The sequence below is a fragment of the Streptopelia decaocto genome, assembly GCF_964273445.1.
Source record: "Streptopelia decaocto genome assembly, chromosome: 19".
In the NCBI taxonomy this organism is placed as follows: Eukaryota; Metazoa; Chordata; class Aves; order Columbiformes; family Columbidae; genus Streptopelia; species Streptopelia decaocto.
In genome coordinates this window covers 3,683,488-3,696,648 of record NC_138674.1, presented here as the reverse complement: position 1 = coordinate 3,696,648, position 13,161 = coordinate 3,683,488, and the positions used below count along the sequence as shown (strand labels likewise).

General features: G+C 46.1%; 2 protein-coding genes across 2 annotated transcripts; one reads left to right on the top strand and one right to left on the bottom strand.

The window, feature by feature from the left end:
• Window positions 1-819: 819 nt before the first annotated feature.
• Window positions 820-4,427, bottom strand: ATP5PB (ATP synthase peripheral stalk-membrane subunit b). Its single transcript, XM_082069435.1, has 7 exons — window positions 4,277-4,427; window positions 4,144-4,186; window positions 3,118-3,263; window positions 2,470-2,633; window positions 1,941-2,066; window positions 1,552-1,731; window positions 820-978 (listed from the first exon to the last, which is right to left on the bottom strand). The coding sequence occupies exons 1-7, from the start codon at window positions 4,302-4,304 to the stop codon at window positions 907-909; spliced, it is 759 nt and encodes a 252-aa protein (XP_081925561.1). The 5' UTR covers window positions 4,305-4,427; the 3' UTR covers window positions 820-906.
• Window positions 4,428-4,499: 72 nt separating this feature from the next.
• WDR77 (WD repeat domain 77) lies at window positions 4,500-8,725 on the top strand (the record flags this gene model as incomplete). Its single annotated transcript, XM_082069433.1, has 10 exons — window positions 4,500-4,653; window positions 4,754-4,939; window positions 5,625-5,766; window positions 5,839-5,888; window positions 6,480-6,550; window positions 6,910-6,964; window positions 7,240-7,311; window positions 7,415-7,523; window positions 7,982-8,050; window positions 8,252-8,725. 10 exons carry the CDS (start codon window positions 4,500-4,502, stop codon window positions 8,409-8,411), a joined length of 1,068 nt encoding a protein of 355 aa, XP_081925559.1. The 3' UTR covers window positions 8,412-8,725.
• Between the last annotated feature and the right edge of the window lie 4,436 nt (window positions 8,726-13,161).

Here is a 13,161-nt window from a genome sequence, read left to right as displayed (position 1 = left end):
TACCAATCCATATAAATGCGGCATGTAAGCACACCCCAGCCTGCTTACTTATTTACTAAATAAATCGCTTCCCAACACGGAAAGGATGAGATGACACACAGGGAGGTGCTCTGCTCAGCTGGGACATTTTGAGATACAACAAAATCCTTCAGGGAAAAAGTTTGATATGAGAATGAATAGGTTTATACTGTGTATTATCATAACACATATAAAACTATTTTCCTTGTTATGCAAAAAAGAAAACAAAGCAGCAAGCAATGCTTTATATCCCCCCATGAAAATCCAGAGAAAAAACCCACCCTCTAGAATTAATTTATCCATTTCACCCTCTTAAATTTCATACTGGCGAGTTCAGTTGAAGTCAAGTTCTTCAGTAGCTCTTGGTAACATTTCCTGCCAGCTACACCCTCTTTTCCACAGAGCAGCAAAATGCTTCTCTCACTATTTAAAGCTTTGTTATGGAAGTCTTTTTTTTTTATCCCATTCATTTTTAAAACATGGATATTCCTTCCACATACCTTCAAGTACTGGGATCAGCTCTCATTGTGATTTCACATGTTCCCAACTACAGTAGGTATCTGTAGGTCATTATCACACAGAATTCTAAACCAAAACCTGATCATTGTATTGGCACCAGAAATTTTCCCTGTGAAGTTCTGTATCTAATCTCTGGACTCGTCCGTGACCAAACAAGGAACCAAACTGAATCGTTGCAAGTAATTCCCCACTATAAATCAACTGTAGCCGTTTATGTGACCATTCCAGCCACTTCGAACACAAAAAGGAAATTACTGTTGCTAGTGAGAGACAGCAGAGCAGTCTGTTTGTTTGTTTGTTTAATGACACTTTAGAATCATACAGTTTCCAACAGCAGGTAAAGAGACACATTGGTAGAATGAGACACGGTCACACCGCTGCCTGTGTGCTCTTCGACAACGCCTTCAGGTCCAAAATGCACTTCGCAATACTGTCCTTCTGCTGCAAAAGAAAGGAAGACGACTTTCAGATGGAAGACTCATGAAAGGCATTTAAACAAGTAATATACACATTCTAATGCATTTCAGATACTCTTTTTTTAGACCCACAAAATGAGTTATGGATATAATTATGGCTCATGAAGTCAGAGATTCAAATCCAAAGAATGACCTGCATTAAAGCACCTGCATGCAGTGCGAGCAACATGATTTCCTTTTTGTTCTTAGCTTCATTCCTTCAAAGAAAGGCCATCTAGAGCCCAGATGCAGGTCTGAAGTTGCCATGGTCTCACACAGAGTATTTTACAAGTGAATTCCCTGACCTGTTATCACAAGCTCAGCTCTGTGCTGCAAGAACAAACACTACACACAATTCTGTCTCAAATCACCAGCAACCCAAACACCTGGTACCCAGTAACTGGGCTCGTTAGCTTTTACTCAGAAGTAGGAACACATTGCAGCTTCGTTTGGAAGTCACCCAAAGATGATCCAGCATCTTCTAGTTTAAACCAGAATCACCGGACAGCACCTGTTTGTACAGACTAAATTGTAAAGCAGATTAAAAAAACCCAAGTACCTGTTGAGGTGTGATGCTCTGAACGACATTTTTCTCCACCCACTGAATCATGTGGTCTTGCTCTTTCTGACGCTTTAAATTCTGCATGGCCACCTGATAGTCCAGCCTTTTCTTCACTTCATTGTACACCATCAGCAATCTCTCCCGATAATTTGTTTCCAGCAACATAGCAATATTGTTCTAGACACAGAAGATGAAATCCAAAGGTTAGCATTTGGCAAGAATACAAAACAGCAGCAAAAGAGTAAATTCACTGGATGAAGCGGTGGGACTGGCCCTGTCTGCAACACACAGCAGGTAAATGGTTTGTTACTAGGTTGCAATCTAAGAGGCACCCAGAATGCGTAGTGGGGACTGCAGAAGCAAGCAGTAGAGCCAGAGCTGCGTACCCGCTTAGCGTCAAAGAGGTACTTGCGGCCTTCGACCCTCCACTGCTCCTTCTTCTCCTCCTCGATGGCAGTCTCAAGACCTTTAATAGCCTCATTTTTCACAGCTACAGCTTGAGCCATTTTCTCCTGAAAGAAGAAACAAAAAATGTGATTCAGCACAAAAGTAAAACCCAAGCAGAACAAGCGACCTGTAATTAACTTGTGAAATTCTGCATCAAGATTTGAGAAATGTCTGCATAATGTGGATGGCGCCATGGCTGAGGTTAAATGATGGCAAAACAGAAGAATTATTGTTCAGAATCAAATGTACTTTAAAAAAAAAAATGAATCATTCATGCTGAATGTTTTACTCTTGAAGATTTATGTAACAATACCAACATAAGGCCTAAACATAGGTTATTTAAGCAACATTCCAAGAGGGCACACTCAGATTTTTATGAGACGGAACTCTATTAAATATTTAAGCAGATCACTTAAAACAGTTATTAACTACTACAAAGTTAGATTATGTTTGTTGGGGTTTTTTTACCTCGTTAAGTTTGTCAGCAAAAGCTGCTACGTCAGCCCCGTACTTTTTTACGCCATAAATGATGACTGTTAATATGCAAGCAGCTGCAACCGTCTCATGGTTAATTACATAGATTTCCTTAGAGAGAAGATACAGCAGGAGTCCAGTTCCCAACATGTAAGGCCCTAAAGAAAAAACAAAGTAGCATTATTTGTACAAAGCATCAAGAGGCTCAAGTCAAACACCTAAAAGGTTTAAGGCTCACAAGATCAGAGCACATTCTCTTCCACCACAAGAAAAAGCAGAAATCAAATGCTACCAAGGGGAAGGGACCATGAGAGTGCTCAGCAAAAGGGGAATAAACTGGCACCTTGCATTCGACCTGCTCATTTGGAAACGAGCAAAAAGCTCTGATTAGAGGTTTTGAGGGTCGGCAGGCAGACATATCTTCATGTAAGATCAAGATCACGATGTTCTTCTGGCATTTTTTTTTAAACCACATGTGCCCAGCTTTAGAGCCAGGAAGTGCTGCACTGGCATCTCCTTCTGCATTTACAAAAATAATTTTCCCTAATATTTTACCTTTTCAGCAGCCAGAAAGTGGGGGGCAGAAATAAATCAGCGTAACTAAACAAACTTTTTTTTTTTTTAACAGAAGTATATATTAACCTGTAACTCCTGTTTTAGGATAGAGAAACTGGAAAAACTCCTCAGGGATCAAACCATGGCGAACTTCTCCTCCCTTCTCAGGCAGAGGTGGCAAAGGAGCTGAACGCTGCTGAGTTGTGTGCAGCGGTCGTGTGACATGCAATACACTAGAAATAATGAGAAAGCTTCAATTAATCTTCTATTAAAAAAAAAAATAACCCTTAGAGAGACTAGAACACACTTTGAAATAGACGTACTCATCGACACGCCTACCATGGGGAAGTGGGTGGGACTCAGGTACCTCCAGAGGTTACTTCTGACTATAACTGTTTTCTAAGCCCACAGAATCACAGAATGTTGGGGACTGGAAAGGACCTCAAAAGCTCATCCAGTGCAATCCCCCCATGGAGCAGGAACACCCAGATGAGGTTACACAGGAAGGTGTCCAGGCGGGTTGGAATGTCTGCACAGAAGGAGACTCCACAACCCCCCTGGGCAGCCTGGGCCAGGCTCTGCCACCCTCACCAAGAAGTTGTTTCTTCTCATATTCAAGTGGAACCTCTTGTGTCCCAGTTTGCACCCATTACCCCTTGTCCTGTCACTGGTTGTCCCCAGAAGAGCCTGGCTCCATCCTCCTGACACTCACCCTTTCCATATTGATCCCCATGAATGAGTCCCCCCTCAGTGTCCTCTTGTCCAGCTCCAGAGCCCCAGCTCCCTCAGCCTTTCCTCACACGGGAGATGCTCCACTCCCTGCAGCATCTTGGTGGCTGCGCTGGACTCTCTCCAGCAGTTCCCTGTCCTGCTGGAACTGAGGGGCCACAACTGGACACAAGATTCCAGGTGTGGTCTCCCCAGGGCAGAGCAGAGGGGCAGGAGAACCTCTCTGACCTACTGACCACCCCCTTCTAACCCACCCCAGGTCCCATTGGCTTCCTGGCCACAGGGGCACTGTGCTGACCCCCAGAAGGGTAAAAACAAAGCCGCGGAATTAACGTTATTCACACACAAGGGCGGATGTGTCCCTGAGGCCCCGCCGGTACTCACCCCACGGTAGCGGGAGGCGCCAAGTTCCTCAGCGCGGCCGGGGCTGAGGGGAGAGGAGCAGAGAGCGCGTCAGTGCAGAGCTCGGCCAGGACACCCCCCACCCCCCACGGAGACAACGCTCCCCCCAACTCACCAGCGCGGAGAACGAGGCGGGATAACATATCGAACGGGACAGGGCCGGTAACGGCGGAACCGACCGGCTGCCCTTCGTCCCGGTGACCGCCGGGCTGCCCCCGCACCAAGATGGCGGCAGAGAAACTCTCGCGAGAGGGGCGGGGCGGGAACTCTCGCGAGAGGTGGCGGCGGCGGGAGCACGCTGGGGGGACACACGCCGGTTCGCTCCCGCTCCCGCCGCCATGGAGGAGCCGCCGCCCGAGCAGCCCCCGCCGGCCCCCGCGCCCCCGCCGGGCGGGGAGCAGGACGCGAATGTTGCCGGGCCCGAGTGGAACATCCCGCCCAACGCGCCCGCCTGCATGGAGCGGCACCTGGAGGGCGCGCACTATCGCGCAGGTCGCGGTGGGGGGGGACACGGGAGCGGGGTGGGGGGGGCTCTGGCTGCCCGGTCTCTCGGGCACTCACCGGGTTTGTCTGTTCGGCTCCTTTCCCGCAGACGGGGCCCTGCTGCTGGGCGCCTCGGGGCTGAACGGGCGCAGCTGGACCGGTTCGCTCTGGGTGTTCGCCGACCCCCGCCGTGCCCCCAGCGAGGGGTTCTGCACCGCCGGCGTGCAGACCGAGGCGGGGGTCGCCGACCTGTGCTGGGTGGCGGACAGGGGCATCCTGGTGGCCTCCGACTCCGGTGAGTGATGGGGATCCCCCCTCTCGGGGCCTCTCTCCGAGGTAGGGCCCCCTCCAGGGACATCTTGGTGGCCCCTGGTTCCAGTCAGTGACAGGGATTTCCCCCGGTCCCCTCTCTGACATGGTTGCCCCCCCAAGGGCATCCTCATGGCTTCCGATTCCAGTAAGTGACAGGGATCCCCCCCCGGGTCCTCTCTCCAACAGTGGGTGCCCCCCAACTCCAGTAAGTGACAGGGATCCCTTCCAGGTCCTCTCTCCAAGGTGGGTGCCCCCCCAGGGGCATCCTGGTGGCATCTGACTCCAGTAAGTGATAGAGTTCCCCACCCCGGTCCCCTTTCTGACATGGGTGCCCCCAGAAGGGCATCCTGGTGGCCTCTGACTCCAGTAAGTGATAGGGTTTCCCCCCCAGGTCCCCTCTCCGATAATGGGTGCCCCCCAACTCCAATAAGTGACAGGGATCCCCCCCCGGGTCCCCTTTCTGACATGGGTGCCCCCACGAAAGGCATCCTGGTGGCGTCCAACTCTGGTAAGTGACAGAAATCCCCCTCCCGGGTCCCCTCTCCAACAATGGGTGCCCTGACTGGTGGCCTCTGACTCCAGTAAGTGACAGGGATCCCCCCCTGGGTCCCCTCTCCAAGCTGGGTGCCCCCCAAGCTGAGGTGGGTGCCCCCCTCACTTCCCTCCAGGTGCCGTGGAGCTGTGGGAGCTGGAGGAGAACGAGACCCTCATCGTCAACAAGTTCTGTAAATACGAGCACGATGACATCGTGATGGCGGTGGCCGTCCTGGCGGGCAGCACCCAGGCTGTCAGTGGTGGCAGGGACTTCTGGTGAGTGTCCCCAGCCTGGCTGCCCCGCGCCGGGGCCGGCGCTGGGTGCTGAGTGCTGGTTCTTGTCCGCAGCGTGAAGGTCTGGGACCTGCCGCAGCAGACGATGCTGCACTCCTACAGAGGTGAGTGCCGCGCTTGGTCCTGCAGCATCCCTGGTGAGCTCCCGTGTGCCAAACCACACCTGGGGCTCTGATCTAATGTTTGCCAGTCTGGGGGGTTTCTGGCATGGCCTAATTTATTTGCCTCTTCATTTCTCCCCTTAACATGAATGCTATATGGCTTAGTTTGCCTTGCTTTCTTCTGTACCGAAATCTTTAGTCCACCTGCATGTGATCATGTGATCTCCCAATCCATATGTGTTTTGAGCAACCGCTCACAGGAGGTCCAACCCTTCGAGATGTGGCTTTGCCATCTCCAGCCACAGCAGAGGCCATACTTTGTTTGATCATCTCCCCTTTGGAACTGACCTCTTGTCTGGAGAGGCTTCCTCAGGCTTTGGCAGGTCACAGTGACTTGCCTGCATTGGCTCTGGTTGGATTTGGCAGCTCATCAGTTTGGTGGGAAGCAGTTGCCTGTTGCTGAGTAAATGTTAACACTGTATCCGAGCATAAATTATTCTTTATTATACTGCTGTGCCTTCAGAGGTCCCTGGAAATATGCAGAAAAGTTGGATACGATCTTTGAGGCTCTTTGTCCTTTTGTGCTTTTGGTAGCTCACTCCGATGTGGTGACGTCTGTGGCTTCCTGTCCTGGTAAGGACACAGTGTTCCTGTCCTGTGCTGAGGTAAAGCTCATTCTCTGTTTAAATCTACCCGATTTAACTTTAGTTATTTACAGTTAAATGTACTTACTGAGAAACCACCTATGGTTTTACAAGTTGCGTACCTGTGTTACTTAAATGTTCCAGTCTGATAAAGTTGCCAGGCAGCTTACAAAGCTGATTTCTATAGGTTTATATTAAAACATAAGAGCTCCTAGAGCTGGGGATAGCTGAAGGAGCCAATTTGCAGTTAGTGGCAGCATCATTTTAACACAGAGGAAGAGGTGGTGTGGGTTTTAATGTGGGTCGGTAGCAGTTCTGCAGTGAATCCCCCTCACCACAATGAAATTGTAAAAAATTTCTCGTTCACTTTGGATTTATAGGACAGTAGAACTTTACTCTGGGACACCAGATGCCCAAAACCAGCTACTCGAATTGGTACGTTTCTGCTTGCAGTTACTGCTTTTGTATGAGTTTTTGTTGGAAGAAATAAATTATTTTATGCCTGACTTTACTATGCATAACTTCAAATCTAGCGATCTGCCCATTGGGGCAGAAATGCCTGTTAAAACCTAAGGAAGTCAAACAGTATCACAGAAGTACAACAAGCTTTTAAGTATTTCTTTTAGTACAGCAGCAGTGCTAACTGAGATGGTGTAGAAATATCTTTGTACTGACTCTTTTTACATTAATCCCAATTTATTTACTCGCAGTTTGCAGTGCCTGTAATTACCTCCCTACCTCAGTCATGTGGCATCCACAGAAAAGTGACATCTTTGCTTTGGGTAAGAAGTGATCGTATTACTTGACTTTGACCAGACAAATCAAGGTCTTCCTTTTCACATGACAATTTTGCTAATAACCTCGTTCTCTCTTCCTCTCTTGAAGGCGATGAAAGTGGAACAGTTGCACTAGTAGACACAAAGAACCCTGAATCTGCCCTCAGCTCCACTGTGCATGACCGAAGGATCACGGGGTTTGCGTTTTCTGCACATAGGTACAGCCTGATATACTGACATGGAATGTGTGACTACATACACTTGAAAGCTTTATTTGTTTTTAGAGTAAAAAATGTGAGAGTACTAGTTTTGGTCTTTTTATTAAGAGGAATAATAAAGAATAGGGTAAACCAATGTCTCACTTTTGACACAAAGTATGTGAATGTCCAGAACACTTTTGCTGTGTTCAGGGTTATTGACCCACTCATTGGGGGGATTTTTCTGATTACAGCCACCTCTGCTTGAAGAAGGATTACTTGCTTTTTGAGACTAATAGGATATTTTCACTGTGTTGGCAATGTGCTAAATGATGATGCAAACACTTTTGTAAGATTTCATGCCTCTTAATTTCACTGTACCTGGGTCAGGTTCATTAAAAAATGTGCTTTTCACAAGTTTATCCCCAAGTTTTCTGGTATTTGATTGTTCTGACCATGGTCTCATCTCTGTCTTCTAGCTCACCCTTACTGGCCACGATCAGTGAAGACTGTTCAGTAGCCGTTCTTGACTCAGACCTCTCAGAGGTGTAAGTACACAATGTATTCATTATTGTGGCTGTTTGTCTTGTTGACTTCTCATTAAGTTAATTATTTATCCATGGTGCTGAGCAGAAGATGAAAACGCTCCTTAAATAGGGGAGCATCATCCTAACAAACTAACAGTTAGGAGCTGCACAAGCCTGTAGTGACAGTGCTTTGTGGCTAATGAACTGTTAATTATTTTCCAGTTTCAGAAACCGTTCCCATCGAGACTTTGTCCAAGGTTTATCGTGGTCTCCTTCGGACGATGCTTTGCTCACTACGGTGGGATGGGATCACCAGGTGTTACATCACACTATCCCCATACCAACTGGTGAAGCTTCTGGAGTCAACTGTGTAAACGAGTAGTTTTATAAACTCACGGTCCAAATTCCTTCCTGGCATTACTTTTTCTGCTGAAGTCAAAGGTGTGTGTGAACTGGAGCGGGTATATGGTTTGTTGTCTGCCTTGAAACTTGTGACCAAGACGGTTCCTGTAGTAATTTTGAGTTAGGCATAAATCAGTTACAAGCCAAGCTTTACCCTCTCCTCAGGAGTTGGCTTCATCTGTGATAAGACTTCAGTATTTTACCCAGAAAAAAATTGACTTCAGGCACAGGGGAGACTTGGAGAGATAGGGAATTATGTATAATTAAAAAAAAAAAAAAAAAAAACAAAAAAAACCCTCCATTTCCTCCCTCAGTTCTCAAAACCATCCATAGAATTAATGGAATTGATGGAAACATTTCTAGGGGGAGGTTAAAAACACCCACCTCTTGCCAGTTGGATGTGAGAACCTCACCCTTGAGGAAAGTTCTTCACTGTGTAGATCAGTTCTTCCAACCGAATGGGAAGATGCATTTAAAGACCAGAAGGGTTGGTCTTTGTGGATCCTGTGGTGAGCGCTGCTTGTGCCCTTCTGCTCCATCTGTGGGTATCAGATCCCAGTGCTTGGTGTGAGGAGCCTTATGTACTGTACGATAAGGATCCCAGTGTAGCCCTGTAATTAAACACCTCCGTGATTCCACCCAACACATCCTGAAATACCGGTATCTGTGGTGCTCAGTGTTGGCTGAGCTCAGCTCCGAGGAGCTGTCGCTGTAACATGCTGAAAGCCAAGAGAAATTAGCAGTTGCTGGGCCGTTTGACACCATGTTTCATCTCCTCTGTGCTGAAGACAGCTTACTCAAAGATAAGACCCGTGAACAAAAGTTTATATAAGGGAAAAACTGGACTAAGGACTTCAGTTTGCATTTGCTTGCTTCTATAAACAGAGTCTGCTTAGTGATAAATGAGACTTGTTAATGCACTTGTGATGAGTGACTTTCTGTGCTGGAGCCTGAGGGGACCAGGCATTCCTGTCATCCTCAAAACAGACTCCCCAGGATCCTTAGAGGTGGTTTTTTTTGTAATATGCCACATACTTTTCAAACTAAACTGTTTCCCTTTAACATATTTAACTGAAAAAAACCCCAAAATCTTTGCTCTGCATGCATTGCCACTGCTCTAGATGGGGCCTGGTCCGTCCTGATATTTCCTAGACAGAATAAAGCAAGTCCTGACTAATGAAACAGAAAAATGCCATTGACATGAATGCTACTCCTGGTTCTTTAGCATGATAGCAACACTAAAACTTACACCACTTCCAGTGGGCTTAATCCTGCATAAACATAAGTTTTAGTTGATGCAAATTATGTAAAGCCCACAATTAATTTTTAGGCAGATGAAGCTTTCCCAGGCTCTGTACTTTTCTCATACTCTTTTTAAACCTTGTTTGCTGCTTTTTTAAGTTTCCATGTCGTACAGGTGTTTACAGAGCAAGCTTTCCTGATGTAGAACCGCGTATGACAAGGAAAAGGTAAATGATGATACAAACTGACAAATTTCTCCAAAAGTACCCCTTGAACAACCAAAAGTTCCCTGTTACGGGCCTCTGATGGTGTATGGAAACTGAAACAGGTGGTGTGCTGTTTGTAAAAAAAAGAGTTGTCTTGGCAAAAGTGGAAGACAGTTTTTAAATAAATCATAGTTATCATTTGTAACTGAGTATAAGTTTCACTGGGCTGCTTCTGTAGGATTGAAGAGCCAGCTGAGATCATCCACACTGTTAAAATGAAGTTGTGATTTCAGTCCCTGAAATTGAAACCATTCTTAAATAACTGTGCGCCTTATTAGTGTTTAGTGCCAGGCTACTATGATTCTCAGCACTAGTGCAAGGCAGGCTGTGGGTCTTGCTTGTTTTCAGGAAGCTTTTCAAAACTCGAAGCAGGGTTTCCATGGTGCGTAGATAAAAATAAGTTTCGGATGCCAAGTATTAAACCACATCAAGTTCTTCACGTTGCCACCCTGTGAGCAAAACGCAACAGTCCATGGCAAAAAGCATGATGGTCTAAGGTGAAGCCTATACAGACAACAGGTCATTACCAATATAGTACTGGTTTTACTATTGCTTAAAGACTTAGTGTGGCAGCACAAAAATATGCAAGTCTTTGGGTGAAGCTTTATGTTCTGCCACAGGAGGGCAGCAGCTGCCAGCTTGACAAGTGGCAAAGCAGCACATATTTAAGGAGTATATTCATTCTTTACCACTTGTTGTTTTTCACCATCGTAAGACAAGCGCAGCAGTGACAGTTTACGTAGGGTCACTCATGTTGTCTTAGTGTGGCTCCCATTGCTAGCAAGGTTAAAGTCACGCCAACACGCAGCGTTGTGGCAATACCACATCGGTGCTTGCGACTTTGCGGTGATCTGCAAAGGAACCGGAGAATTCCCTGGGTTTTGCCCTTTGTTTGAGCTGTCTCTGGAGTACGTGCCATTTGAATTTGGGGACACTTGTGTAAAGCTGTTGTGGCAAGAGTAACAATTTTAAGATGCACATTGCACACTCACCTCGTGGAGAACCTGGATCTGTAGCCAGAGCTGGATTAAAGAGCTGAGAATGCAAATAAATATAGTTTTGAGGAATGGGGAGAATAAGCCACTATGAAGACCAGCCTGCCTTTTATATTGCTGCTGGCGTTGCTCACCCTGCGTTTTCAAGTGCAACATTCTAGTTCGGACTTGCAAACAAGTATGTGAGTTTCTTTACTGATGAAAAGCTCCAAACCAAGAACTATTTATAGCAGCGGCACAGGCTGAGCCGCACAAGCTCCTTGGCCAGCCTGCCGAACCAGCTGGGCGCAGGGGCTGTTCCTTGATCCAGCTTCTAAAAACACCTCAATTAGCACAGGGTTTGTATCAACAACTGGTAAATTGGACCAAGCTTTAGGTAAGCTCAAGTTCAGGCTGTTGCCAAGGCCAGTTTGAGCTGTTTCCTCATCCTTTTAATCTTACATGCAAAGATCTCAGTCTTAGAGTAGACGGGCTGCTTAAGCAATACGAAAAAAAGTCAGACCACACGGAATAAAAGAATATGTCCAGACATATTTAATGCAAGAAGGTTGGTATTGAATGGCACTCATAAATAAGAGATTTTGTTCAACACTTTACAAGTATGGCTATCAGTTATACTACATCAGCAGGTGCTTTGAGGAAGAGGCAGCTGTAGGGGATAATTTAAGTTGTATCAAGACTTGAACGACCAAACTGTGCTAGAGGAGGGTAAAGCGGGAAGAATTCCCTTGTCAGGCTTCAAGATTGCTTTCAGCGCTAAGGCCGGGCTAGAAGGTTGGCTGCTTTGCTCCGTTGCTATCCCTTGGTTTCTTCCTCTTCTATTGCTAAATTTATACAGTCAAACCGAGCTGGGGAGGAGCAGAAACAGGAGTGGGAGCGGAGTTTCTCTATGTGCTGTCCCGACAAAGTCACCTGCCCGAGGGAGAGGGAGCTTTTCCCCATCCCTGCGGCCCTCGCTCTTCATTACAGTTTGAATTTTCTCCTTAAGTGCTTTGGCTGCCAAGAGCTCTGACAGTGCTTTCTTTGTCACCCAGTGGCCCAGTATAAATGTCTAGTTGTTACTGAAATACTAGAACTCTGCTCAATTTGTTCAAAATAAGCAGGGATAGCCCAAAGTGTTGGCAGAATAGAATCGTTCTGCTGCTTAAAACATCCACGCTCTCCAGTTTTACAACTGTGAGCAGAGCCCGACCTGATTTAGTTACAGCGTAGTCCACTCTGCATTCCCAGAATGGGTGTTCTCCGAATGAATAATGGCTATTTCATAAAACTGACTTATATTATCACGCTTCTAATAGTTAATATAAACAAATACACGTCTGCTAGAAACAAGGCACTCCACGCTATATAACACCGTATTCCAACTACATATGAATTGCATGTCTGGGTGAAGCAGCAAATGTGAAATTCAAAGCAAGTGGCACCATTGGAGTTTCACATTTTGCTCAAAAATAAACTTGCACTGAGGACACGCTCCGATTTAGAAGAATTCTTGGGCAGGAAACCGCACGCATACACCCATTGCTGGGCAAAGTGAATCTTGAAGGCCAAAGTCTCCCAAAAAGCCTTTAAATTTCAAACTGCTGCAACTTACTGGTTCGAAAAAAGGTATTAGGAAGAAAAAAACAATCAGGTTGCAATATTATCAGGGAGCCTTCTTTGTTTTGAGTTAAACTGGTGAAACTTCTCCCAACAGTAAACCATGGCCCTGAAGCCACTCAAACAGTATCGCAGCTTCTCTTGATAAATAAGAATCCTCAAGATGCTCCTTGCATGGAGTAACTTGATATTTTAAGGGGGGAGCTATTCTGCGTGACACCGGCACACTGAAATACCCAGACAGTTACTCCATGGCCACATTTCTCCATCAGCTTATTTTAAAAAGGCAACACCCAGATATTTGCAACATGTTCCATCAATACTGGCTGGGGTGAGCGTGTCTGGAAACCCTCCAAGTCACTGCAACTTACTGGCATAAAAATGCCAGTTGAATTAGCTATTAAACCAATTGCGGTATTTGCATTTTCATCTGATTCGCAGCAAAGTAAAGTTCAGAATACTTTGAAGTTGCTGCAATATTTGAAACAGCTGTTAAATTGTTAGGTAAAGTTGTAAATAACATAATACGTAGAACGTCAAAAACATGACATTAAGATAACTCCTTTGAAAATTCCACCGTGAAGGAAAGTTTATTACTGAATTTTGAGTTGAATTGCAGAGCAAGATC